Source organism: Phaenicophaeus curvirostris, chromosome 2 (genome assembly GCF_032191515.1).
Source record: "Phaenicophaeus curvirostris isolate KB17595 chromosome 2, BPBGC_Pcur_1.0, whole genome shotgun sequence".
Lineage (NCBI taxonomy): Eukaryota > Metazoa > Chordata > Aves > Cuculiformes > Cuculidae > Phaenicophaeus > Phaenicophaeus curvirostris.
This window is the reverse complement of record NC_091393.1, coordinates 85,481,855-85,507,334: the sequence shown is the minus strand read 5'-3', so window position 1 is coordinate 85,507,334 and position 25,480 is coordinate 85,481,855. Positions and strand designations below refer to the sequence as shown.

Genomic DNA, 25,480 nt, shown 5'->3' with positions numbered 1-25,480 from the left:
TGTCATTTCCCAAATTAATGTGTAAATTATTTTCCCAGGAGAAATATTTGGTGGATGTCGGGTTTCTAGAGAAACCTTTCTCAGTGTGATTTAACTTTTGTGTTATTCATCTTTTCCATATTTGTGTGTCAAAAGAAGTTGTAAATCAGAAGTTGTTACCCGAACTTTATATAAAATATTTGTCTATTCTTTCTTTTATTTCCTTTTTAAAAATATCTTTTTGCTAGAAGAGTTGGAGGGAGTAATCAGCTGTCGAGTAGTTGTCTCTGCTGGTTATGCTAGGAGTCTGAACACAGATTCTTGATTAAAAAATAACAACAGAGAATAGAACAACCCTCCCAGAAGTAATTTCGAAGCAGAAGTGAATAATAAAGCCTGGTTTAGGCTGCATGGGTTTAGGAGTTTCTTCTGGTACCCACCTACTTTTGTAGAGCTTACAAAAAGTGAATTGTATTTGAAGCATCTTCTGCTTAGTTATATCTGGTTTAAGTTGGGTGACGGGTAGAAGTTACAAGCAGACCTGGATGCAGACACACACTTTGCCTGCGGGAGTATTGCTGCTTTCATCTCTGTGTCACTCTCCTGATGGTAATTCAGGTATATTTATGTTTAAAGGTTTTTGTTGGTAGTGAGGACGCTTAGATGAAACTATTAATTTAAAAATAAATTCAGATCTGCCTGAGAGCAATTGTAAACCTAAAGGATGAAAAGCGGTTGTTTCTGAATACCTTCTCTGTTACGCTTCATGAGAACTGTATTCTGCTCTTCTGATATGTTTTGCTTTTTATGAACTAGTTTTAAAAAATGTTCACAACAGCTACTGTAAATACCAGACTTCTGCTTGCTACTGTATGCAAAATTTTTAATTTACGCGCCATCATTTTTTTGAAAAATAACAAGTAATCCCAAAATACCTCATTGCAGGTAACTGTCTTTTCCATGTAGGCAGTTAGATAAGCAGCCTATTTCCTCTGAATGATTATTGCCTATGTTGCTTACAGTAGTTACTATATCAGGACTGAATTCAGGTGTTCTAGGTGTATATTTCTTATTGTAAATGCTTTTTGAATGCACTTAGAGATAAATTGAGGGTGTTTAAACAATCAGTGGAGTATTAGGCATTTATCATAAATAAAGATTTGGGTGGAAAGAAGTATCAGTATAGAGCAGAAATTCAGTACATTACTCAAGAATGCAGACTATAGTCTGGAGGAAGAAGAGGTGTCATGACAAGGTGTTTGAACTGGGAACTCCTGCTAAAAAGGGAATGAAGATGAAATAGTAAAATGGGTTTAATCATATAATATGGAACATGAATTATCTATACTGAAAAGAAATGTCTATGTTTGCTTGCATTTTACTGTGAGATGCTTAACTTGCTCTTTTGTGTTCTGTGGAACAAGGTCGTATTTGTAAAAGTGAACTAAGAATTCATGTCTATACAAGTACTTCTTTCATAGAATAAACATTCTGTAAACTAATTCCAGAGTAAAAAGTAATGATTTCCTAGTGTTCATTTTGCTTATGACTTAATTATGACTTATATTTTCAATAAGTTTTAGTACCTGTCACTGGAATCCATTTTTATTAGAGTGCAGTGTCAATTTGAATATTTATATGTAGTATATATGGATTGATGACATTTAAAAATTAAAACACTAACTAAAATTTGGTGAATTACCTCCTTCTGAAGTGTGGTTGCTTTGAGGTAACTCAGTATTCTCTCCTGTAAACTGATGCATTTGTATATATGGAAGTGAATTTATTCTTCACTTTTACACAATGAATTTGTGTTCTGTGCTCTTCTGAAAAGTTGTCCAGCTTCCTTATTATCCCATTACTTGTCTCAAACTTACTTGTGTGTGCTATGTCTTATCATGGCTTTTCCTTTCAAGTTGCTAGTAAGCAAAACTTTGGAGAGAAAACTTGAGCAAAAGCATTCAAAGAATTTTCAGAACTCCGTGAGTTTTATGCATTTATTATCCCAGCTTGCTAAACTGTTCTTCTCCCATGCATACAAGATCATCTCTACTGTCTGCATTTGGGAAGAAGAGCATACAACATTTGGAAAAAAGTGTATTGAATTTGAAGATTAAGAGCAGTTTTTATTGATACTGTCTTCTCCTTAATTCGTTTATAATTTGAAACTGAAATAGTGCATCATTTATAGAAAGACTGTTAATTTCACTTGCTGCCTCCTCTTTTTATCTTAAGCTGGTAAATAAAACCAAATAATTGTATCTTGTTATAAAATTATTGTATTGTCATAGTGAAATAGCTTTTTATTAATGTAGCAATAAGCAAATGCTTTTATCAAAACAGGTGTACAGCAGTACAACTCTTAAATTTAGGCTCAACCCTGTAAATGCATGCATGAAAGTTCATTACTGTCTCATTCTCCTGCATTGACATAATGATAAAAAGACAGTAATTTTAAAAAAAGTGAATATAAGTCATATTTCAAGAACTCTCTTAGCTTTGCTGCACTTAAGGGAAATAAGATTTTAACACTAGTTCTTTATTAAATTAACAAATCCTTAAAATCATCAAAGACCCTAGAACTGCAGGACTGTTACAGAGTTACCTTAAAACTAACATAATTAAAATTGAAAAAACAATTACTCACTTGACAGTTCAGTGCCATTGGAATGTAAATTGCCTATAATGAATTTGATTTGGCCGACTTGAGAATAAAGACCACATCATAATGCTTAATACCTCACTGCGCCAGATCTGGCACTATTTCTCAACTAGAATAATCTTCATATTCTTCCCGATTAAGTGATCGCTGTAAAATGATGTTGGTTAAAATATTTTTATCTTGAACGCATTTCACCTCATGGCAATTTTAACCATTCAGTGCAGTTGAATCACTGAAATCTATTACTACTTCAAAAGAACATAAATGGTCCCCATTAATATAAATCAGCTTTCAACAGAATCTTGTCAATGCAGAAGAATGAGACAGTAATGAACGAGTTCAGTTGCATCACTCAACTTGAATACAATGGGCAAACAGCTGAGTAGTTTTCAGTTCTTAAGGCAGAAATAGCATAGGGTGAGGCATTAAAATGGTGTGAGGCATGTGTTGTGGAAGCTTAAGCTGTGGAGGTGGAAAAATTTCAGTGGACATAGGAAGTTTTCTTCTTTTGTGACTGGGAACTTGAAATTGGAGTGAAAAGCAATCATAGAGACTGTAGAAGTGTGTCTTTGTTTTTCATTGCACTTATTGCGTTTTAACACTTAGAAGCAGTGTTTTACTGGGATGTATTAGTGAAGTCCAGTACTATCTACATTCTTATTTTTGCTAATTTAAGAGTAATCCATGAGATATACCAGACAGTGTAAAACTCAGGCAGGCAGCGTTACGAAGACAGTTTTTATTTCTTTTGATCGCAAACACTATCTTAAAAATATGACTAGTTACTTTTAAAGAAAATAAAAAATATGACTGGAAAATGTGTATTATTTTAACAGAGGCAAAGTTCCATTTTATGATATAAAGTTCTTACGATAGTTTTTAGTATTTCCATTTGAGGTATAATATATCAAAGTAATTCTAGCTTTTATGAGTTTTGAATTTTATTTTAATATTTGAACTTCAATTTGATGTCAGGTATAGATCATGAATGCAAGAATTTCAGATAGCATCTTTCATTTCAAATGTTGTCCATAAAGGCAGAGTTAGGAATGTAATCGTATGTATCTCTGTAATATTCACTACCAAAGTTCTGCAATCCTCAGTGGGACTTTTGAGGTCTGTTGCAATGCAGATAAAAAGAAGTGTCAGTGAAACCCACTGTATAGGCAATGCTGATGAGCAGGTTCATGCCATGCTTCTAAAGAGGAAACAAGGTATATTGTTACGTGATATGTCAGTTTATATGGTGGTCACTTGCCTGTGACCTCCTGAAGAAGAATTCACCTGCTGAGTTTGGCTGTATTCCTAGTCTTCTGCTCTGAGGCCCTTGCAGTTTGCTCGGAAGTGTCTGCAATCATGTGCAGTGAATTTTGGGGTTAAAGCACCATGATGGAGGAGTGAGAGACAGGACTCAAATATTTGATAAATGTGCTGCATAAGACTAGACAGGTGTGTGTTTCAACAAGTTCTAAGTGTAAGTATTTGCTAAGAATATATATGGCCATAAACCCAAGCAATTCTAAATGAAGAGAGTCTGCTCAACCCTTTTGCAGAATGTTTAGAGCACACTCTTTAACTAATGAAGAAAGATTAAAAATGCTTTCAGTTTTACAGAACTTCTGCAGGTTTTGTTTTTCCTCAAAAATGAAAATTAATAATGTTAGTTGCTCACATAAGATTTAATGAAACTCCTGGTATCAGGGAAAAAGCAAATGTCTGAACTAAGTGTATTTCCTTTATGTAGATAACTGTGAAAACAGTCTTTCCTTTTAATTACAATTCTGAAGTGAAAGGCAGGCAGGCAGGGCTTGTGTATCTCAAGTCCTTGTTTGTTAGTCACAACTGATTGAAAAGTAAAGGCACTCAAGACTGGTGGTGATAAAAGGAGAAAGAAAATGCATTAGGGGAATATGCTAGAAATGATGGTGACTGGTGACAGAGCATCAACACTGAAACTGGGACTTTGGAAAAGAAACTCCAGTTGGCTAGACCAGAGTTTAAAAGGAAAAGTGAGAAATTGGAGAACTAGAACTTTACTCGGGTGGTGGCATCTGTGACCAGCAGGGCAATGGGATGGGGGCCTGAAGGTAGAGAGACATGAAAAGCAGATGAGGTACAGATATGGAGAAAACTGAGGAGACTGTGAGCAAAAGAAGTCAGGTGTGGTGGCAAAGCTGTACCATAAATGCAGAACAAAGGAAGTGATATAATTAATGATGCCATCACTACATTGAGAGAGTACACATTGCAGATATCTGTGGTGGTCACAAAATACCTGTTCTTTAGAGTGGTGAGCTGTTGCTTGACAGGCAGTCATTCTTTCCTTTGTATTTTTTTTTTCCTTCTTTCCCTCTCTTCTTGAAAGTTGCTGTATAGGTGCACGTTCTGTTTATTGTATAATATTAATTTTTTTCCTCTGATATTCCACAACACAATCTTTCACAGACAGTAAGGTACAATTTTCCAAAAGCCTAGGCAGATTACATGGTGATATGTCTGTTTTGTAGTAATGCATAAGGGGACTAAGACTTTTACTTCAAGTATACATTTTTGATGGCTGGTTTATTTTGATTTTTTGAACATTCTAAACAGATCTGACTGATCTTGTTTATGGCTTAAAGATTTAGCATTTTTTTAGCAGTCAAAGACCAGCATATTGAGTTACTTGTCAGATGCTGAGGAATGTGAAGTTTAAGCTTGAGCGTCTGAAGTGAGTTTTAATTGACTGGTCTCTGGTTCTGTGACAGCATGAGGAATGGAGTCTAAGCAGTGTTCCGCATTATAAACGTAAGACCACCTTTCTCCTTCTCCTTTGTTACCCTTTCAGTTTTTTTAAATATCACAAAACATTGTTTCTATCAGCTCTTAATTTGGTCCTGGAACATTTTTAACCTCTTTACTAGGTGGAACAGGAGTCCTGTACTAAAGATTTTGCTGACCGTGCTTCAAGAATTGCATCAGAATTCCAATGCACAGCAGGATGAATTAAAGTTCGATATTTCACTTTGCTGCTAGTATAGTAGTATTTAAACATGGGGTAGTTTACTGAAATGCTTGTAATGAGAAATAATGGTAGTATGAAAAAATAATGGCCATCTCTTGATGTGGTATGGAAATGTTGCCCAGATACATAGTGGATGTTTCATGAATGTGGGGTTTATTTTTTCATCTGAGTCTGGGGAGGGATAAAACAGAACAACTGTCATTTTTGAGAAGGGTGTTTTATTTCTCTCTCTGATTTTAAAGTTCCTGTTGAAAAATCTTTTGTGGTAGCTGTAGCCAAAGATGGCTGAATGATCTCCACTTGACCTGGATGAGAACACATTACTTTTTTTCCCCCCAAGATGAATAGGATCCAGAATATTATATGTGTCTATAGTGTAGTACGGGAATTTGAGAATGTGCTTCTCATTCTTGGAAAATGCTGCATTCTTAACTTGTGCTTAAAGATTTTGGCACTTAACTGTTCGTCAGGAAAAAACACGTTAAAAGCATTCTGAGGGAGTGAAAAGTAAATCTAAACTGTTAAAACTTGGAAGGGTATTTGTGGCTTACATTTTTTACATTGCCGTAACTAATGTTTGTGGCTCAGCTGCTATCAGTGTGGGCTGCAGTGTTTTGCCCCTGATTTCCTCTAAGTAGTTGGCAGAAACTGCAACAAAGCTTTCTTGTTACGTTTCAGTTGGTTTTGTCTCCTCTCAATTAAATTAGGCTTTAAGCATCTCTGCCTTGCTGATTGTCAGTTACTTCTCCTTTGTTTTGAGAATCACTGTTTATTTTAGAAGGAGTATTCCCTCATACCTCCTTTCTGGATTTTTTGAAACCTCCAGTTATGGTCTGTTTTAACTCAGAAATGCTATTTACACATTTCTTAATCACAGCTGATAGAAGCCAATGGAAAATTTGGTTTGGACTGAGCCAAAATAAAAACACTTGTTAAATTTCTTCCAGGAATTTAGCAGGAATTTCAAAATTGCAGAATGCCTATATAAACAAAGCTATTGATAGATAATTCTACTTTCTTCTTTTTTTTTTAAGTTTTTGTTTATTTTTTCAAGGACAGTGTTAGGAAATATTTAAGAGCCCTCTGGCATTCAGTTAAGCGACAATCACTTAGATTATGTGTTTTTTCTCTTTTTGCATGGGAAACCTCTATGCATTTTTATAATTTTTTTTGAGTAGTGAAGGAAAGGAAGCTTTGTTTTGAAATGGCAGGGAGCTAATTTCCCATAGTTGTTTTCTTTTGCAATTTATTTCTTCCATAATGAACTTCCACTATTGCTATTGAACTTCCACTATTGCTGCTGACAGTTCTGGTGGATACAGCTTTTAATTTCTGTATCTTTGGCTTGATCTGGTATTTTACATTGAACAATGCAATGGGAAGAAGGCTGGGTTTGCTGTGTGATACCTGGATCACTAAGGAAGCATATCTTGTAATTCCTTTGGGAAGTGAGACATGGGTATCTTACTGAGACCTGTCAGTCGAGGATACAGTCTTCTATCCGAGCAGTTATCCAGCCTGTTGATCCAAAAAGCAACCATGGCATTGGTAAGTAACCAAGAGGAATTCTGAAACACTGTTCTGTTCTGCTTTGTTTTCTGTTTGAATCAGTTGTGGGGATAAATTTGCAATGGCTGCAGCACTTTCTTTAAACAGCCAACATGATCTTCATCTCAAGTTGTGTTTAATTTCAGTCCATGCCTACAATAGCTCTGCTTTGCTGCAGTGCTTTCCTGGCAAGGGAACAGGAACTGGCCTGGTGAGGGAGGAGGTAGGAGCTTACTGCCAGCTTTTCTCCTTCGCAGCCAGCAGGTTAGCTCTGAAAGCTGAATTTCAGGGCTAGTCATGCCCAAGATCTGCAGACAGAAACTAGGAGCAGGAGGGAGAAAGAGCAGGGCAGGAGCCTGAAACTAACTTTGCGAATAGAACTTCCAGTACTGCTGTTGAATTATCTTGATGTTGTCTGGTATCACACGTATACTCACAGTACCAAACTGCATTGTGTTGTCAGTCATGTTTCTGTCCTTCTTGTGTTAGCTCTTCAGGAGGTGGACTTTAGTCCCCAAGAGTTTAACTATTAAACCCTTTGGTATTAAATGTGCTGTAAGTAATGCAAGTAACTGGTGTCCTGTCCCCCCCTCCCTCCATCCCTGCCCTGATAAACAGCATGTTGAAGCTCAGTATCACTACTGCAAACCCCATTGTTTTGCCTTCTGCTCTTCTGCTGTAATTAAATCCTTATTTTCAGATCCAGGGGGTAGAATGTATGCACCTATGTATGCGTGTCTTGGCAGCTGGGGTCTTGTTGACTGTTTTTCTATGTACTACTTCAGGTGAAGTTTTAGTCAGATTTTGTCTGGAAAAAAAATCTAAATTTCAAACACTTTTAGAATTCTCCTTTTACTGTTTTTTATTCTTTGATGCATTATAATCATAAATGGAATGAATGGCTGGAACATAAAATGTGGGGAAAGACCCCCAGGGACTTAAATAACTTGCAGGAATAGTCATGACAAGTTCAGATCATTTGAAAAAGCAGCATAGCTTACTACTTCAGCACATTGTTTATCCCTGAGGGTGAATTGGGAGATTATTTTTTTTTCTTATTTGTTTTTTTTCCTCGCTGTGTGTAATTGATAAAGTGCAGGAATCTGGCCAAGATGGTGGTGGTGCAGTTTTCTCAGGCATAGTGAGATTGGAAGTATTAGCCAGGTCTCGTGGCCAGTGTTTTTGTAGAACATTTTTAACAGCCAAAATGCTATTTATCCACCTCTTCCATGGGGATTGACACCAACAAAGAATATTTTTCAGAGTAACCTCCTAAATAGGGTCTATGTATGACTTCTGAGCTTGTGACCATAAAGAATGTATTGGAAAACCTGGAAGTTTTATAAAATGAACTTTGGTTTCTGCTGAGTTGAAAACCTAGTAGGAGCCAGTGCACATTCTGTCCACATTTGCCCTCTAGTTTGGAGGAGGAAGAATTCAATTTGGCACAGCAAATGCTTATCCCTCATCTGTATGACACATGGCTGGCACCCTTGAAAAGAATTATCTGGAAAAACTCAGCCATTCCTCTGCATTTCTGTAGCTTGAATGAGGTATCAAAGGAAATGCTTATGCCACCTTTTGCTCTCAAAAAAGCTCCGAAGACAGTGTGTCACTGGTATCAATGATCAAGGAAACTGCAGCTCCTTCTGAAAAAGATGATGTTGTTTTCTGTTAACTGTCATGATTTTGTTTAGGGAAATGGGGATGTAAACAAGAGGGCTGCATACCCATACGTTTTAACAGAGCTGCCGTACAGGGACTGCTTAGAGCGTTTTGAGAACTTGACCTTACAATTTGCTGTCTTTATAATAGTTCCCATGACATTGCCAAACTAATTCCAAAAGGCTGCCTGTTAACCTTATTGTCTGGAAAGCTGGATGTATGAAATGGCTGTCTGAAGATATGCCTTCCAAGACCCTTGGCCAGGCCAGAGTTTCTGTACTTAAGATTGCTGTTGCTACAAGAACAACAGATCTTTGCACAGCAGACAAACAACATTGATGATAAAGCAAACTGACCTTTTTTGGAACAAGCTGCTTGGAGCACATTCCTAGGGCAATTTTTTTTTTCTTTTTTCTGTCTTTTGTTTTCTTGGATTGTATCTTTGTTCATAAAACTGCTTGGCTATATGTTGTCTGTTGTGAGAGGTGATAAAAACAAAGTGAAGGGGAGGGTTTATAGATTTTTCCACTAACAGTGATACTACAAATCATTATGCCTAATCCAAGCCTATTTTTGTCAGCTGTATTTTACTGAAGTAGTTGTAAGGATGTTTATTTTTCCAGTGTCCCTATGGGAACCCTGGAAGATTCCAAAATGTAGGAATTAGAGTGACAGGACTTTCCTTACAATATTAAGTGAGGAAGAGTTTTCTGGTGTAAACGGCTATGCTGTTGCTTGTTAACAAGATATTTTGCTTTGTACCCTAGCCAGGCCTATAATGGTTAAAAACTGTTGAAGTTGAGAACTACATGTTTGGTTTCTATCAGTTCTTTTTCAAGTTAAAGGGCTTTAATGACTTGTTTTAATTTGTTTAATAGTATTCTTCAGTAGTATTAATATTGATATTAAATCACTTGGGACAGTACAGCTGAGGTAGTCCCAGTTAAGGCAGTCCATTTTGTTGTCACTCATCTTTTTTCTATTGCAAGACCTTTTTCTTTTAAGGTGTAAAAGATTGATTGAAAGTTTAGGGAATCTGTGTGAACTTGAGTGAGATACTTCTTTTTAAATTACAGTCTCAAACTATTTTAAATCTAATATTAAACCTGTGTTTTAATTGTATCAATGAATATTTTGAATAAAATTACTATACAGCTAAAGTATAAGTATTACTAAATTGAAAATCTGTGTTGTATGGCTGTATCCTTACTATTTGGACCTAAACCTTTGGTTTTTTTTTTTATCATAACCTGATGTTTCTGTAGTTACAACAGATGTAACTCCTGGTAGAGATCTGATTCCTGACATCTGAAGAGTTTCAGAAAAATTGACTGAGTTCAGACTTGAGAACCTCTGCAATTTCTGAAGGATTTCATGTGTTGTACCCCTAATGTTATCATAGAATAATGAAAGGGTTAGAAGGGACCTTGAAAGATCATCCAGTTCGAACCTATAGGTGGCCTGTAGTGCTTAACAGGAGAGGCATACGTCCCTGCATTTTTCTGGTGTTGTTTCTCAGATGTGTTTTCCAATGCTAACTTAAGGGCTGCCATAAAAAAGTTTTGAGGATTTTTTGGGTATTAAAAATAGAGGTGGCTTCTGTCTTGACTCAGTCTATAAAGTGGCTTTGCTGAATGTTAGGCAGTAGGCTTGACAACAAGGATTACGTAGTGCCTTGAAGGCATATGTGTTAACATCAAGACTCTGAATTGAACAATTAATTATCTGTATCAGTATTAGGGTTTGGATTTTTGGGTTTTTTTTTTAGCAGAAGTAGTTCATAGCATTAGAAAGACAAAATACTGACTTCTAGGAGAATCCAAATCAGGTTTCTTACATGTGTCTGGGTATAATTTGGTTGTTATGCGGGGCCATTTGCTTTTGGAGCTTTTGAAAACCTATTCCCATTTCTGTTTAGAAACATTATTCTGAACAAACTGTTCTGCAGTACAATACCTGTTACAACTTTTTGCTGTAAATAAAGCTATGCTAATTCCATCAGTCTCTGTGGAGGTAGAAGTAGACAGTAGATGGGTCCATGTGACATGAAAACTTAGGCTAAAAAGGTTTTTGTGGGCCATGTAAAATGGCTTCTTTGTGATCGTCTTATTTGTTTGTTTCTTAATCCAAGTATGTGATGGTCAGTGCCTTGTCTGTTACTGAAATGCTATCCCTGTTTATAGGTGTGAAAGTGTGGGCAAAGAAGCTGAAGCTTCTTGTTTAGGATCATGGAGAAAGACTGCCTCTGAGCCAGAAATTGGGCTTAACATTTCCTGAGATCCATTCCAGTCCTGTCTACAATGGGCCATACAACGTTCTTTTATGGGCAACTTTTATGTACCCTATTTACTATATACTTATTAGAGTTATCAGTTAACTTGGATATTTTGCATGCATGAGGGCGTGTGTTACTCGGGCAGACTGGTTATTTGTATTGCTAAATGGGGCTGAAAGAGGGGAACAGTCCTGATACTGTTTCCTTGCACTTTAGCTTACCTGACTAGAATACAGTACCTTATTTTGCTTACCGGTTTCAAAGATATTATAAAAGAGGGGAAAAAAGAAGAGGGGAGTAAATCTTACCTTTATATACATGGTTGTGGGGTTTTTTTTGTTTGTTTCCACTGAGTGTGTTAATAATGCCTTGAGTACAAGTGTTCTTGCTTCCAGAAGCCAAGAACTGACAATTAGGTGTCCCCTGTCTTGAAGAAGTGGTCTCTAAAAATATTGCATGATACATCATCTAGGCCATTGCTCTTCTAGTTATTGTTCATCAGCATTTTAATTGTTTTGCTGTTTGGCAAAGAAATGAATGTTGTCCAAGGTGAGATTCTCATTATATTATACTTCGCTTTTGCAGCCAGAGTTGTTATTAAAAACGTAGTGCACAGATGCACTGAGGGTCTATGAATTCAAAATGCTGCAGAAAAGTATATTAAGCTTGAATATTTTTTTTCTTTAATTTTTTTTAAAAAATCTAAAGCAAGCTTACTTCATAAACTTCTTGTTGCAGCAGTTTTGGCTTAGTTCTTACTGGTCATTATTTCTAGCTTTAAGCTTTGTTGTACTGCATTAGGGATTGTAGATATGTAAGCAAAATAGTCTGTTATTTTCAGGTCTCTGATTACATCTACTTTATGTTACCGTTACCTTGTTTGTTTCTTTGGTTTTTGTATTTTTTTTTCTTTTATGTGATTGAGATTTTCTTCGTTTCAGCCAAACCTTTTACATCTAAAGTGAAACAGATGCGACTACATAAAGAAGATTTTGAAATCCTGAAGGTGATTGGTCGAGGAGCCTTTGGGGAGGTATGTATGTGAAGGAGGTGGAAGAAGCATTTGAATAATGCTTTTGCAAATCTGCAGCACTGAGGAGAGACAGTTAATAGTGATATACTGCTGTATGGTTTTGTACATTATTCAGGCATTATGGATATCGTAGGCCCACCTAATGTTTGATGCAAGTACATTTTGATTTATACGTTCTTTGATAGTCCTTTTTAGTCTTTTAAATTTTGAGTCATCCCACCACGTTTCCGTGATGGCAGCGACATCATAGTCTCCTTGCCCTGCGACAGCTTCCAACTCCTCCTTCTTACTACCCATGCTGCGTGCATTGGTGTAAATGCACTTCAGCTGTGCTGGCGAACCTTCAGTCCTTGTAAAGGGAATAGAGTTCATTCCCAATTGAATGGTCCTAGGAATAACTGACACCTCGGTGTCAGTTTCATCCTTACCCTCAGCAGATGTAATTACTCCCACTTGCTCTGTGGTGACATACTGGTGGTCCTTGCCAGCACACCATCTCTTAGTCACTGAAGTTCCACTTCCAGTCTCACTCCCAAATAGCCTGGTCTTGTCCCCCTCCACCTTCACATCTAGTTTAAAGCTCTATTTATGAGCCTAGCTAGGTTTTTAGTAAGGACTTTGGTCCCCCTAGGAAACAAGCGTGCCCCACAAGACTTTTCTTTAAAAGAATTCAGCAAATGTTAGTTTTTCAGTTGTCACCTACTGCTATACAAAACTATACAATTTCTTTGCTGTTTCTTAAGCTATCTCTTATTTGAAGTCATCAAACAAGACTGCTGATCACTAGTTTTTATACTAGGCACGTTAGATTATGTAGGTTGAAGGAACTTGAATAAATATTAGCTTCCTGGCTCTTCTTAAGTGCATGTGCTTTCTTCATGTAGGATGCTATGCATGTAAAAAGAGCAGCGTATTATATATCAGTGCTTTGAATTTTTGATAGCCAAATATACTAAGGATGGAGAGAGTATATAAAGCTTCTGCAAGAGGTATTCCATGCTGCCTGGAAATACATGCAAACTGAAACCCCAAATACAAGGAAAATATTTTTTTACCAATGTCTTCATTACTTCTGGAACTAGAAATGGGGTGGGGTTTTTTTTCACTTCTATTTGGTATGAGAGCATCTTTGGGGGCTCTGTGGCGCGAGACAGAGAAGAGATAGTTTCAGGTTCACTGACATGTTTGCGTCATGTGTGAAAATTAGTCTTTTCTAGGCTGTGGTTATGGAATAGTAGACTTCTATAGTCAGTATGTAAGAAACTGGTTTTTTTACTCTAGTGTATATTACTATATGCACTGTCTTCTTGCAGATACATTTATTTAGCTGCTTTGTCACTTTTGGTTGTATGTGCTCCATCTGGGCTAATCCTTTATAAATCCAACTGATACTCTTGGATAATTTATATTTAGTCTGAACTTTTGGCACAAAGGGAATGTTGTATTCTTCATTTGACATAAATGCTTCTGCTTAAAACATCAGCTTTTCTCAGTGCTTCCGTAGTAGTTGCAGCTGAGTTCATGTACAGGTTGTATATGGTGTAAGAAAAATAAATTATGTGAGTCCTTTCTTGTCAGATATATTATATGTGAAACCTGTCTTATGTTTTTAAGGAAAGTAATTTTTGTCTAATAAATCGGTATCAAACTCCACAGCAGCTAAACCACACACACACAAAAAAAATTAGATCTTTCTCAGGGAGCTTCCTTGTGGTGAATCATCCTATGAGTAGTGAGAGGGCAACTTTCCCATCCTCTTCTGGGGACAGCCTGTAAGTAGTTAATTATCCTCTTTAGGAATAGTGTTTATTTCTAATTCCTTATCTGAGAAAAATACTGTGACTCAATTGTTAAAATCTTTAGTAAAAGAAAAACTAAAAGTTCTCTCAGTGAAGATGTTTGAGTTTGTACGTCCTTAAAGTAGGACTTACTTAATTTTCTAGGATGTATGTTAAGTTTTCTCACTAGCTTAAAGGAGAAAAGTTTCAATTCCTACAGACATTTGTCTAAAAAACCAAGTTCTCTGAAATTAGTAACTTTCCTTTAAAATATGCAGTAAATATCCGAGCAAGGTTGAAATAAAGGACTGCCAAATTTTACTGCTACTTAAGCCACCAAAAACTATATGAATATTAAATTGTAAAATACTTGTATGATTCAGTAGACTACGGTATTTTACTGAGGCAGATAAAGAAATCTGGAAGAAATCTGGAAGAATGTATTTTCTTTCCAGCAAACTATAAATGAGACCAAGGTTGCTCTAGGTTACTGGGAGGAGTAATTTTCGCCTCCTGAATCAACATAATTCTGAAATTCTGTTGACTACAAAGTTATTGCAAGTTTTCTTTGGCACAGTCTCAGACTTGTTCTTATTTTGATATACACTACTCAATTTCTTCAATTTGCATAGTCAAGAAATATTTCCCTTTTTGTTTTCACAAGTTTCATGTAGAAAAAAAGTAGTTTAAACTAGTCATTCCTTGTAACTGTAGGAGTTCATTGTTCCTGGTTTTCTTTTTTGCCATTGCCCTGCTTGCTGCCAGTCTAAGAATGCCTTGTTTTTGTAAAATTGATGATGTGCCCCTTCCCTCTGTGTGTGTACATTTACTTGGTTAAAGTATTATGTAAGAGAGTTTAGAAAACACAGATGTTTTTCTTGGAGGAGGATGATTATCCTGGTAAAATTAATAATGTGGCATCAGGTGTTTCATTGTGCTGGCTTCAGGCAGCATGGTTACAGAAACTTAAACAACTCTAAATTAAAAGGCTTTGAACTTGGGAGTTGGGGTGCTGCTAGGAAAGGTGAAGCAACTAGCTAATACTGAAATCTTCAGTTAATTCTGTTGTTGCTTAATAAAAAGTTCAGTGCTTGCTTATACCAGCAAATATTATGTTGTTACATTGTTGATATACTGAAAATTAATTTTGTTGATCTGAGAACTGGTTAATTACTCTTACATTTTGGCATCCCGTTATGAACAGTTACATCTTTCTGGAGGGCTGCCTACTCTTGATAAACAAGAAACCCAGTACTGAGTTGTTATTATTTCCATTTTAATAGCTTCTGTTTTAACTTTTGTCTCTATAAGGCTGTTGCTTTGTAAGTAAGGGAAATGTGCAGACGTACCATAGAGACAAGCAGCCGAGTTTGAGGCAGATGATGTCTGACAGGATGCCAGACTCTACTGCTGTTTGTGGGAAATATGGAAAACTGTTGGAGGCATGGGAAAAAACCCGATCTGACTAAAGCAAGATGTTTACATCAGCACATACCAATCATTTTTTTGTTGGGCTGCTCACAGGAAAATATAAATTTTTAAAATACCCCACCTCTTCAAGTCCAATTTTAAGAAATTCTAGTAACAAGACACTTCAGGATAACTAGACAGGAACAATTACCCTTCCTTCTGTCTTGACAGCTTCATTGCAGAAAGGAGAAGGTCAAAACAGCACTGTATGTGTATTTGGGGCTCTGTGTGTGTACGTAAACACTGCCTGGTTCTGTAATCATGTTTCAGAAATTTTTGTTGCAATTAAACTGGATCAGATTGCTCATTGCTGAATTGTCAGGGTTTTCTTTAACTGTCCTGAAGTAAGCATTTTAGAATTTACTTTCATAAAAGACTGAGACACCCCCCAAAAAGATGTTGTGATTGCACAAAAACTATGATGTTTGTGATCTTTTGTGTGTCTCTGTATGTGGTGGTTGTTGATATGGAATAACATTATTGGCTTTCACAGAACAAAAGTCTGCTCCTGACTGATTGTAAACACAGCTGATAAACACAAGTCTATTTTTGTTTTTTAATCATTTTTCAATACTGTTACATATTTACAGAAGGTATGAAGCCCTTGGTCTTTTTTCATTAAAGGCCGATATTCCAGCTTCTAACCAAAGGCACTGCTGTAGCTCTTTTGGATGTGTCCACATGAATGCTGTATAGGAGACTGCAAATTTATGTAGCTGTGCAGTCAGCCTATGTGTCTTTTGCAGAATAAGACACTGAGCAAGCTACAGGCAAGAAGTTGGACTTAAAATACATGTATTATGCCTCTGGCTGCCTATTCTACAATGATTAATGGTGGAGGAAAACTCATTTTTCATGCTGGGCAGCAGCAGCAGTCTAAGCCAGCTCTAGGAGCAATTTTTTTTTTTTTTTTCCCTATAACAATCCCAAAATCCTTAAAGGTCTTTAGGGCAGAATTACATTGTAGCTTCATACCACAGACTACATCACTGCAGAGGGGCTCCCTCTCATCCCAGGTAGGATACAGTTTGAACACTGGCTAGTATCAGTGTTACGGCCTCTTGTCCTGGCATTTCTTGTTATAAGTTGATACAGGTACGACTTATTATAAGCAAAAGAATGGACATTCTTTATGAATTAAAGTTAGAGTATAATCTAAAGTAACAATCTTATTTTCATGTTTCAAATCTGAAAGTACCTTGAAGTATCACAAGTGTGGACTTGAGCCTCAGTTGTCATACATAAAATAACCTTTAAAAATTCCATTTCATAAGCTAATTTAAACAAGTAAATGGAGTACTTTTCTGTCTTCTCTCCTTTTTGTATCTCCCCAAAACTCCCAACGCTGTGCAAACCTGGAACACAGCAAGGCTGAAATCAGGGCTGATAATGCAGTGGTGCACATGTGGGAATTGACAGCTGCTTCATCTGTGAATCTATAGCTAAGCAAGATATACCCATAGTTTAGATATGTAGCTTTAGTTTAGACATCCGAGTATTGCAGTCCTTCAGCCTGCGCTTTTGCAGTGTCCATAAACCTGCTGCTGACACATTAGAAGATGGTTGAAAGAGGTTTGCATGATGCTTTTGTCAAACTGTCTGATCTGTTTTTTGTGTTTTCTGTTATCACCGTCTCTACACGTAGGTTGTTTACTGATTATGAAAGAGGTGGAAGGAATGTGTGATTCAACCTTAGTATTTTTTTGCCACTGGCCTGCAGGATGAAGGTGATTATAATCTGTGCGACAGCATGTTAGTTTGTAACCAGATGCATGTAGCAATAAACTCTTATCTGCTTAAGTCTTAAGATTTACTTGAAATGGAAGAGGCAGAATGGGTTAGGTGGAGAATGGTAGTTAAACTATTGATCGCAGAACGTTCCTGTAGGTGGGATGGTAGTGCAGGAGTCTGATCTAGTTCTGATCAGCATCTGTGACTCTGTGGCAGATTCATGGCCATTTTCAGTTAGACACTGAGCTTTCCATATCCTGGGAAGCCAGAACTGTAAAAATATGTTTATGTTAACTTCTTCCCACCTTCTTTCCTAAAAATATTCCATGTTAGCTTCTGTTATAGCTAAACGAAACTCTTAATAGTCTCAGGAAAGGACTGTATCAGTTGCTTTTGTTAATTTATTATTACATAGGCCTGTGGCATGTCATGTTTCAGAAGCAATGACGGGAAGGTGGACTTGTGTTTCCTAGGTTTTACTTCTCTAGAAATTGTTGATTTCACTGTTTCCCTGCCACAGGCAACAGGCATGATAAAAAGCTCATTGAACTTCGCATGGAAAAATATCAAATAATACTTATATATATATCTCTGAAGAAAGTAGAGTCTATTATTTGAATTGACAATGGAAGTTGTTTAATAGCAAGCCTACAGTCTAATTTGTGTCTAAAATCTGAAATATCTTGTGTATTTTGTTTTAAGAAACTACTACATTGTTGTCTTTCCTGTAATTTAAGTTATTGCATGGGACTGAGGTCAAGGAACATAAAAGCATACAGCCAGTGATAGCTTCATGATGGTATGATAGAGCAAGAACTGTGATGGTGAGAAATACCACTGTTCATCTACATTCACCTAGAAAAAACGATACATAATGAAAATGTGATACATAGTGAAAGCTTAAAATGGACTTGGAACTTTCACATAATAGATATCCTGTACTGTTGTGAAGTTACTACTTTCTTGATGGTGATGGAACGATATTCTGTGGATAATAAAGTTAAGTATCCAGAAGACTGAAGAAAAAACTCCAAAACAGCAGATGGTATGTGGGTTTGTGTTATAACTTATTTATCTTTAATTTATCTTTTCCAGGTTGCAGTAGTGAAACTGAAGAATGCAGATAAGGTTTTTGCCATGAAGATACTTAATAAGTGGGAGATGCTGAAGAGAGCCGAAGTAAGGTTACAGTAATTTTTCTGTAGTCATGTACCCTCGTACTCTGTTGAGTCTTTCCACAAGACTTTTTGTGTATAGAGGGATTGAGAAGGTGCTTTGCATCTTACTGACAATATGAAGATTAATATTATAATAAATTCAAAGCAGTTCATCAAAGGGGTTAAAATAGCATGAAATCTTGACTTAGGTGGGCTGGATGTTTTAGATGTTACACCTTTTCTGTAACTGCCCAGGAGTTGCTGACTATGAGCAATCTTTTAATGCATTTATTCCAGCTAGAGATGGGTCTTTAGCAAGCATATTGTATGGTAAGAAGTAATTACAGAGGTATAACTCATCGATCCTGTTAGTTTATGAGTAGTTAGAACTTCGTCAAGGTCCAATGGGTAGATTGAAAAGTTAGAAAGATAAAAGTTTCAAATTAATAATAGTAATTAACTTTAGGAAAAAAACTGTGTCTGACAAATTAAACCAAATTTCTGATGTGTGCACATCCTGTCTCTTTTAATGAAAATGATATCACATTATCAAATGTCATGCAGATTGTGGTTACACACACATGATGTGTTTCCTCTTTATCTGGAAGTTATTCAGATATTGAGCAATCTGTCGTTAATCTCAATACAAAGAGGTATTTCTCTCCAAGAGACATGTCATTACTGTAAGTTTTGTTATTTCAGTGAAAAAGAAATGACCAGAGATAAAGTTCTACTTTATTTTTAGATGTACCCTTTTAAAATCAGTTTAAAAGCTATTTCTTTCCATTAAACTACAATCATAAATAGGTTTGAAAGATTTTTCTCTATGCAAGTTATTAAAAATACTCTTCCCATGAGTCCAACTGAATTTCTGAAAGTCAGAACTGTTAGCCTAAAAAGAATTACAGCTATGTTTTTTCCCTGTATTTGTAACTGTGGATTGAAAGAGAACCACCTTCAGCAACTGTAACCTGTTGTTCTAAAATGTTGATGAATGCACCTCACTTGTTACTACTGCTAGGGAGAATGACGTGTTTTGACTCTGTTAGCAATGTGCTGCAGTAACACTGAAATACACAGGAAAATCATACAGTCCAAAAATGCAAGACTAGCATGTAGGTAGGTGTATACAGAAATAAGTTTTTCTTATATCCCGATATCAACTCTGTGGGTGGTGGAGGTTATTTCTAAAAGCAAAATGGAGTGTGTATTCAATGAAGGCTTGTGAATGCCAGATTAAAGTTGGTGGCTGCGAGCTCTGAGAGTTGTGAGGTCAGTGTTGTGTTGTAAAGAATATAAGTTTTCCAAATACTTGGTACTGTTGAAAACTCCAAGGTGCAATGTAGAACTGAGGAGATTACAATGAGTAACTGAAAGTGTGCCACAGGTTGCTGTTACACTCTCAGACCTCTTATGCTGAATGCTGACAATCACTTGCAGTTAAATGTGTGCTGTGGTGGTGCCAGGAGAGACCAGACAAATACTGCGCAGCATGAAAGTAGTCAGCACTCCCGGAAGTTGTGAACTCTGAGCCGCAAGGACATGAGTACCAAATAGCCGAGTGGCCTGAATTCTTTTCTTGTTGGCCATGATAACATCATAGATACAACCAAAGCACTATGTTGGCTTTGCTGTGGGAGAGAGTTGGATCAGATGACCTCTGGAGGTCTCTGCCATAAATTAACATAAAGCTCACAAACAACTTAGTCTTTAGCCATTGCTGCCTCAGCTGTGATCTACTGTGGTAACAGAAGTTGCTATCAGCTCTAGACATACTGCCTGGAAGTGGGCATCTAGAGTGCTCAAGGAATGCACGGTCTTTTGTTAAATCTAGAATCACCAGGTTGGAAAAGACTTCTTGGATCATCAAGTCCAACCATTCCTATCTGCCACTAAACCAGGTGGAATTACGTAAACTCTAGTAACTAATCCTGTTAATTGTGTCATAGCAATCAGAGACACTTCGGGTCATTTATCCTTGTGACAAGAAGCGCTCACAGTAGCTTTTCCTGAAATACATCAAGAGTTTATAAGCAAGGAAGGAAAAAAATCAAGCTGAAGCATAGAGCAGCTTTTCTTCTTTTTAAAGATCATCCTTTCTCCTTTTCCAATCCCCTAGTCCATTTTTTTATTTGAGGGCATTTGTTTAAAAAATGTTTTGTTATTTTCCCAGATTTCATTGATTTATCTCATGCATTTTTTCTGTGATTGAAGTATAGTACCTTTATTTTTCCTGGTCTGCGTTACTCTTTTTTTATTCAACAAAAGAAGACTTGATATGGTTTATTTGCTTGGAGGAGGAGTTATTTTCTGCTCTGTTTTTACTGCATATGTTCTCGTGCATAGCTCAGTCTAAAATGATGTTTCTCTTTTCATTCTTCACTCTCCAAATCTTACTGCCAACAATAACTGTATCAGAGTTCTGGTATTTGTCTATTTTTTTAGCAAATGAAATTGAAAAATGAAAAAGAAAAAGCTATTTAACTGTCTCACAATGTGGAAGAGAGAGCACGGTTCAAATTGGTGAAACGTCTTTGTGAAGTAGTAGAGTGTGCTGGAGGAGATGATGGTCTATATTTTTCTCTAACTCTCCATCTGCCTTCTAAATAGAGCCGATACAATTATTATTTTCACTTTTACGCTATCTTATTCTGAAGAAAGTTATATGTTGGCTTTGCTGCTTGGTACCTTTTGTTTTCTTGTGATATTTACATCAAAACTCAGTCCCTTCAAAATGTTTATTGTGTTTCTTTGGTATAGTTTCTTTTTGTCTTCTTGTCTGTTTGGGCATTTTCCTCTGTCATTCTACAGAACTGCTTTTGCTAGCGTATTGTATTGACTTCTTAGAGCAGGTTGCAAGACCTGCATTGAATTAACTGCCTTGCTGCTTTCGAGTTGGTTATTTTCTTCATATTTGTTATTTTGTTTCGAACAAAGCTGTGTTTTCCTGTTACATATTCCTTAGCATTTCTTGGCAGTTCTTGTTCCTTCTGTTCCAGTTGTTATGATGGTACCTTTTGCCTACTGTGTCTTTTTCCCATATGTGGGGAGGAGATCCTCCCGGATGTCCTATCAACTGCTTGTATCTGCCCTGCTTTTCCTGAGCAAAAAGTATGGAGAGAACCCAACTGGTTAATGAGTATCAAATTACTACTACATGGAAGTTACTGGCAGCTACTTTCAAATGAAAAGAACCTTGCTTGTGTGAAACTTCAAGTGTAAAACTAGGCCAACAGCATGATGAGATAAAACAATGACATGAGACTCCAGATTCTAGTTCATTAACTCTTGTTGCAGTTATAGTTATATAATGCCACTATAGTGTCCCACAACCTTATTTTGCGATTCTGTCATCATTGATACTTGATTTCAATATCTATATGTCCAAAAAAGATAAGATTTTGACTTGGGGTTTTTAGACAGTGTGAAACAGCAGCTTATTTCTCCCTTTGCAACGCTCAGAAATATAGAGAAGTACAACTGTTTAAATTTGAAGAAGGTGGACTTTTCTGATCCCTAGTTTTTCATAGATCTTGGCATGTTTGGAGAGTGTAAGTAAATTGCCTTTTAACTGAGAGGCAGTTTCCCCAAAATATAATGTGTTTCCCCAAAATATAATGTGTTTCCCCAAAATATAATGTGTTTCCCCAAGATATAATGTGTTTCCCCAAGATATAATGTGTTTCCCCAAGATATGATGTTAGGACATAGTCAACTTGCAAGATTTGTTTCTTCATATATATTATTTAAAGCCTGTAATTATTTTTCTTCCCTCCAGACAGCCTGTTTTCGAGAAGAGAGAGATGTGTTAGTGAATGGGGATAACCAGTGGATCACAACATTACATTATGCTTTCCAGGATGAAAACTATTTAGTAAGTATTGCTTTTATATATATATGGATGGAATGCAGATTCTTAGTTGTGGTTTGAGATAGAAATGTAGTTTATTTATTTGATAATTTTATGTTCTGGACCATACAAACCGTATGAGGATCTGTGATCTTGTGAATAAGATTCTGAAGGGTGGAGAGTGGTCAGAGACTTTTAAAGTTTTGCCATAAATATCTCAGGAATGCAGCTTTGTTTTCTAAAGCACTTCGCATTTATGGATAGACCTTCATTTATCCACGTCTTCTTTCTTTATAGTTGTCACTTCAGTTTAATTGGATTCATAAACATAAAAGTGTGCTTCTAACTTAAACTTTCTATTTGACTTTAATTTTTGCAATTAACATTGCTGATTACTCTTTTATCATTATAAATAGGGAGTAGCCCTGTTTTGAAACAACAGTTTATGTTGATTTGTCTGCTTTTTTGAGGACTTTAATCCACCGAGTTGTCATAAAGCAGTAAAATGCCTTTGCTGCATGGAAGAATGCCACTGAATGTTCATAAGTAGGAGTTGGACGCTGTAGCTGTAGATTAAAGTGTCACTTTAATATTTAATCTTATTTAGTTTTCACGTATTTTGAAATATTTGCATGAAGAAACTAATATGAGGAAAAATGCCAATTTTCTATTAAATCTTTCCCCCTTAAAATATGTTTTGATTGTGATAAAGTTGTGGTAATATTTATGCCTGAAAAGGTAAACAACTACCCATTGATAAATTTTGCTTATTTGGGTTTTATTGCCCTGTGCTTTTGATTCTGATTTTATTAAGTTCTAATGTTTTCCTAAAAATGTGGTACATAATGCATACATAATCCCCTTCCCCAATGTGGCAAATCAAAGAAGTGAATTCTTGAATTCTTTGAATTATTCATTGAATACTTGCAGAATTGTGGGGCTTTTTGCAATTATATTGCTTTGTGTTCAGTCAGCTCAGATACCTGGTGATTCAGAGGTTTTGGTGTTTACACAGAAACACGACTCTGCCTTATAAGGACATGGATATGTGATGTTAGATGGGATGGTATCCATTGACTCAATTGTTTTAGTAAAAATTTTGTTGTTAAACTTAGCTTTGATACCTGTACATGTGTTTAACTTCAAGACTTAATCCCATGAGTTACAGTTTAAATGTTGGCATGTTTGAGGAGTTGAAAGTTTCCTTGTGATCAAGCTACTGTGTTGGTCTTGCAGAATGGGAGGTGCAGAGTCTTGTGTTGTAAGAGCCAGAATTCCTTTATTTTGGTATATGCATTTACCTAGTTGTACCTCTTTTAAAAATGCTGGAGAGGTGCGCAGGGGGCCCACGTCAATTATGAGAATTGTAAGAGATTTTTCAATATACTTTCAAAGTATATAAATTAAGCTCTTGCAGATTTCGCTGTATAGTGTATCAGTTAGTAATAGTTATATTAAGTTCCAAAGGCTTACTGTATATTTTAAAACTGTAAAACATGAGAAGCTAATACTGTAGATCTTGTGGGTGCACCACTGAAGAGAAGGTGCTTATTTTATGTAAGACTTGTGAGCATAATTTACAAAGTTTACTATTCATGTCACAAAGCAACAGAAGAAATTTTGATTGTCAGCACATTTAGAACTTTGTGGAAACACATTCTGTACTTTCTTCATGTGCTTGGAATCACTGAGGGTGCCCAGATTATCCTGCAGCAAATTGTTTAAAACCTTTGTTAATCACCTTCACTGTTATGCAAAGTATGAGGGAAAATAAATAGGTATAAGATTTCTGCCTGCCCTACATCTTCCTTATAGCTGGTATAATTTAGAGGAACTCTTTCCATGTATTTCATGTGGAGGATTGTAGCGTTCAGAGGGTTTTCCTGAACCAGGGAAGTTCCCGAGGGAGCATAGAGACCCACAGAGATCCAGCAGAAAGTGGCAACTCTCACAAGGGCAGCTGCCGCATCGTGAGCAGGGACAACAGGAATGGCAGCCACCGTGCAGTCCCTCCAAAGGCTTCCCTAAGGGAACGCGGTGATGAGGGCAGATGCACAGAGCATGGTGTGTCAGTGAGGCCGGTAGTTTGTGTGGCAGTTCACAAGGAAGGGTATACAGGAGGGATGCCTCTACGAAAGGGGCATTCCACTGCCTGACTGGGAGACCTAAGGTGCACAGAACTCAGCGTTCGGGCATGTTCTGTGACCACTTGCACAGGTCAAGGGCACTTGTCCTACTTGACCCTCTAAGCAGAACGGTAGGTGCTTGTCTGAGGGCAAAGGCTGCAGCTTCAAGTGGAGGGTCTGCACCATCTATCCCAGTGGTGGCCAATGATTCCGTGCAGACAGAGCTGCTGAGAGGAGAGGCTGCACAATGAAGGAAAGGCTACAGGTGACAGTAGTAGGAGACTCCCTTCTGAAAGGTATGGAGGCACCCATTTTCTGACCTGACCCACTCTCCAGAGAGGTGTGCTGCTTAGCAGGGGCTCGCATCAGGGATGTCACCAAGAGGCTACCAAACCTTGTACAGACTACTGACTACTGTGCAATGCTGTTGTTTCATGTGGGCACCAGTGATATAGCCATGAGCATTCTGAGGGATATCAAGAGGGATTACAGAGCCCTGGGAGCAGTAGTAAGAGACTCTGGAGCACAGGTGTTTTTTTGGTTTTTTTTTTCATCAGCCCTCCCAGTCAGAGGGATGGGGTTTGAAAGGGCCAGTCAAGTCTGGCAAATCAACAAGTGGCTACAAGACTGATGCCACAGCCAGGGGTTTGGTTAATTACGCCATGGGACTTGCTTTGAGAGACGTGATCTACTGGCAGCTGATGTGGTCCATACGTCAGAGAAGGGGAAGAGCATCTTCAGGCATAGGCTTGCCAGCCTGGTGAAGAGACCTTCAAACTAAAGTTGCCGGGGGCAGGGATCCTCAATCCATCCCACGCCTACCAGTTTGATGGCAGTGCCAGCAAGAGATGCCCAGAGCCTGGATAAGGAAACACAGGTCAGCAGGAGGGCACCTGAAGAGCTACAAAGTATTTCCAGCCAGTAAGCAAGCTTCAACGGGGCCCAACACACAAAGCCTTGGGAATAAACAAGAGGAGTTAGAGACATGTGCGTGCCAGCAGGGCTGTGGTTTCAGTGGCATCACGGAGACATAGTGGGATGGATCCTGTGGTTACAGTGTTTGGTTACAAGCTCTTTAGGTAGGACAGGCAACTGGGAGGTGAGGTAGTGTTGCCCTCCATGTTGATGACCAGCTGGAGTGCGTGGGGCTCCACCTGGGTATGGGTGAGGAGCAGACCAAGCGCTTCTGGTTCAGGATTAAA

The 25,480-nt window shown here is 37.3% G+C and overlaps 1 protein-coding gene across 8 annotated transcripts in view; it reads left to right on the top strand.

Annotated features, from left to right (window-relative positions):
* CDC42BPA (CDC42 binding protein kinase alpha) overlaps positions 1-25,480 on the top strand; it is a 198,600-nt gene that overhangs the window by 39,157 nt on the left and 133,963 nt on the right. For all 8 annotated transcript variants that reach the window (XM_069852694.1, XM_069852695.1, XM_069852697.1 and 5 more), the window contains exons 3-5: positions 12,075-12,166; positions 18,241-18,324; positions 22,081-22,176. In XM_069852694.1, coding sequence (XP_069708795.1) covers positions 12,075-12,166; positions 18,241-18,324; positions 22,081-22,176 — 272 coding nt within the window. The remainder of the gene's footprint in view (positions 1-12,074; positions 12,167-18,240; positions 18,325-22,080; positions 22,177-25,480) is intronic.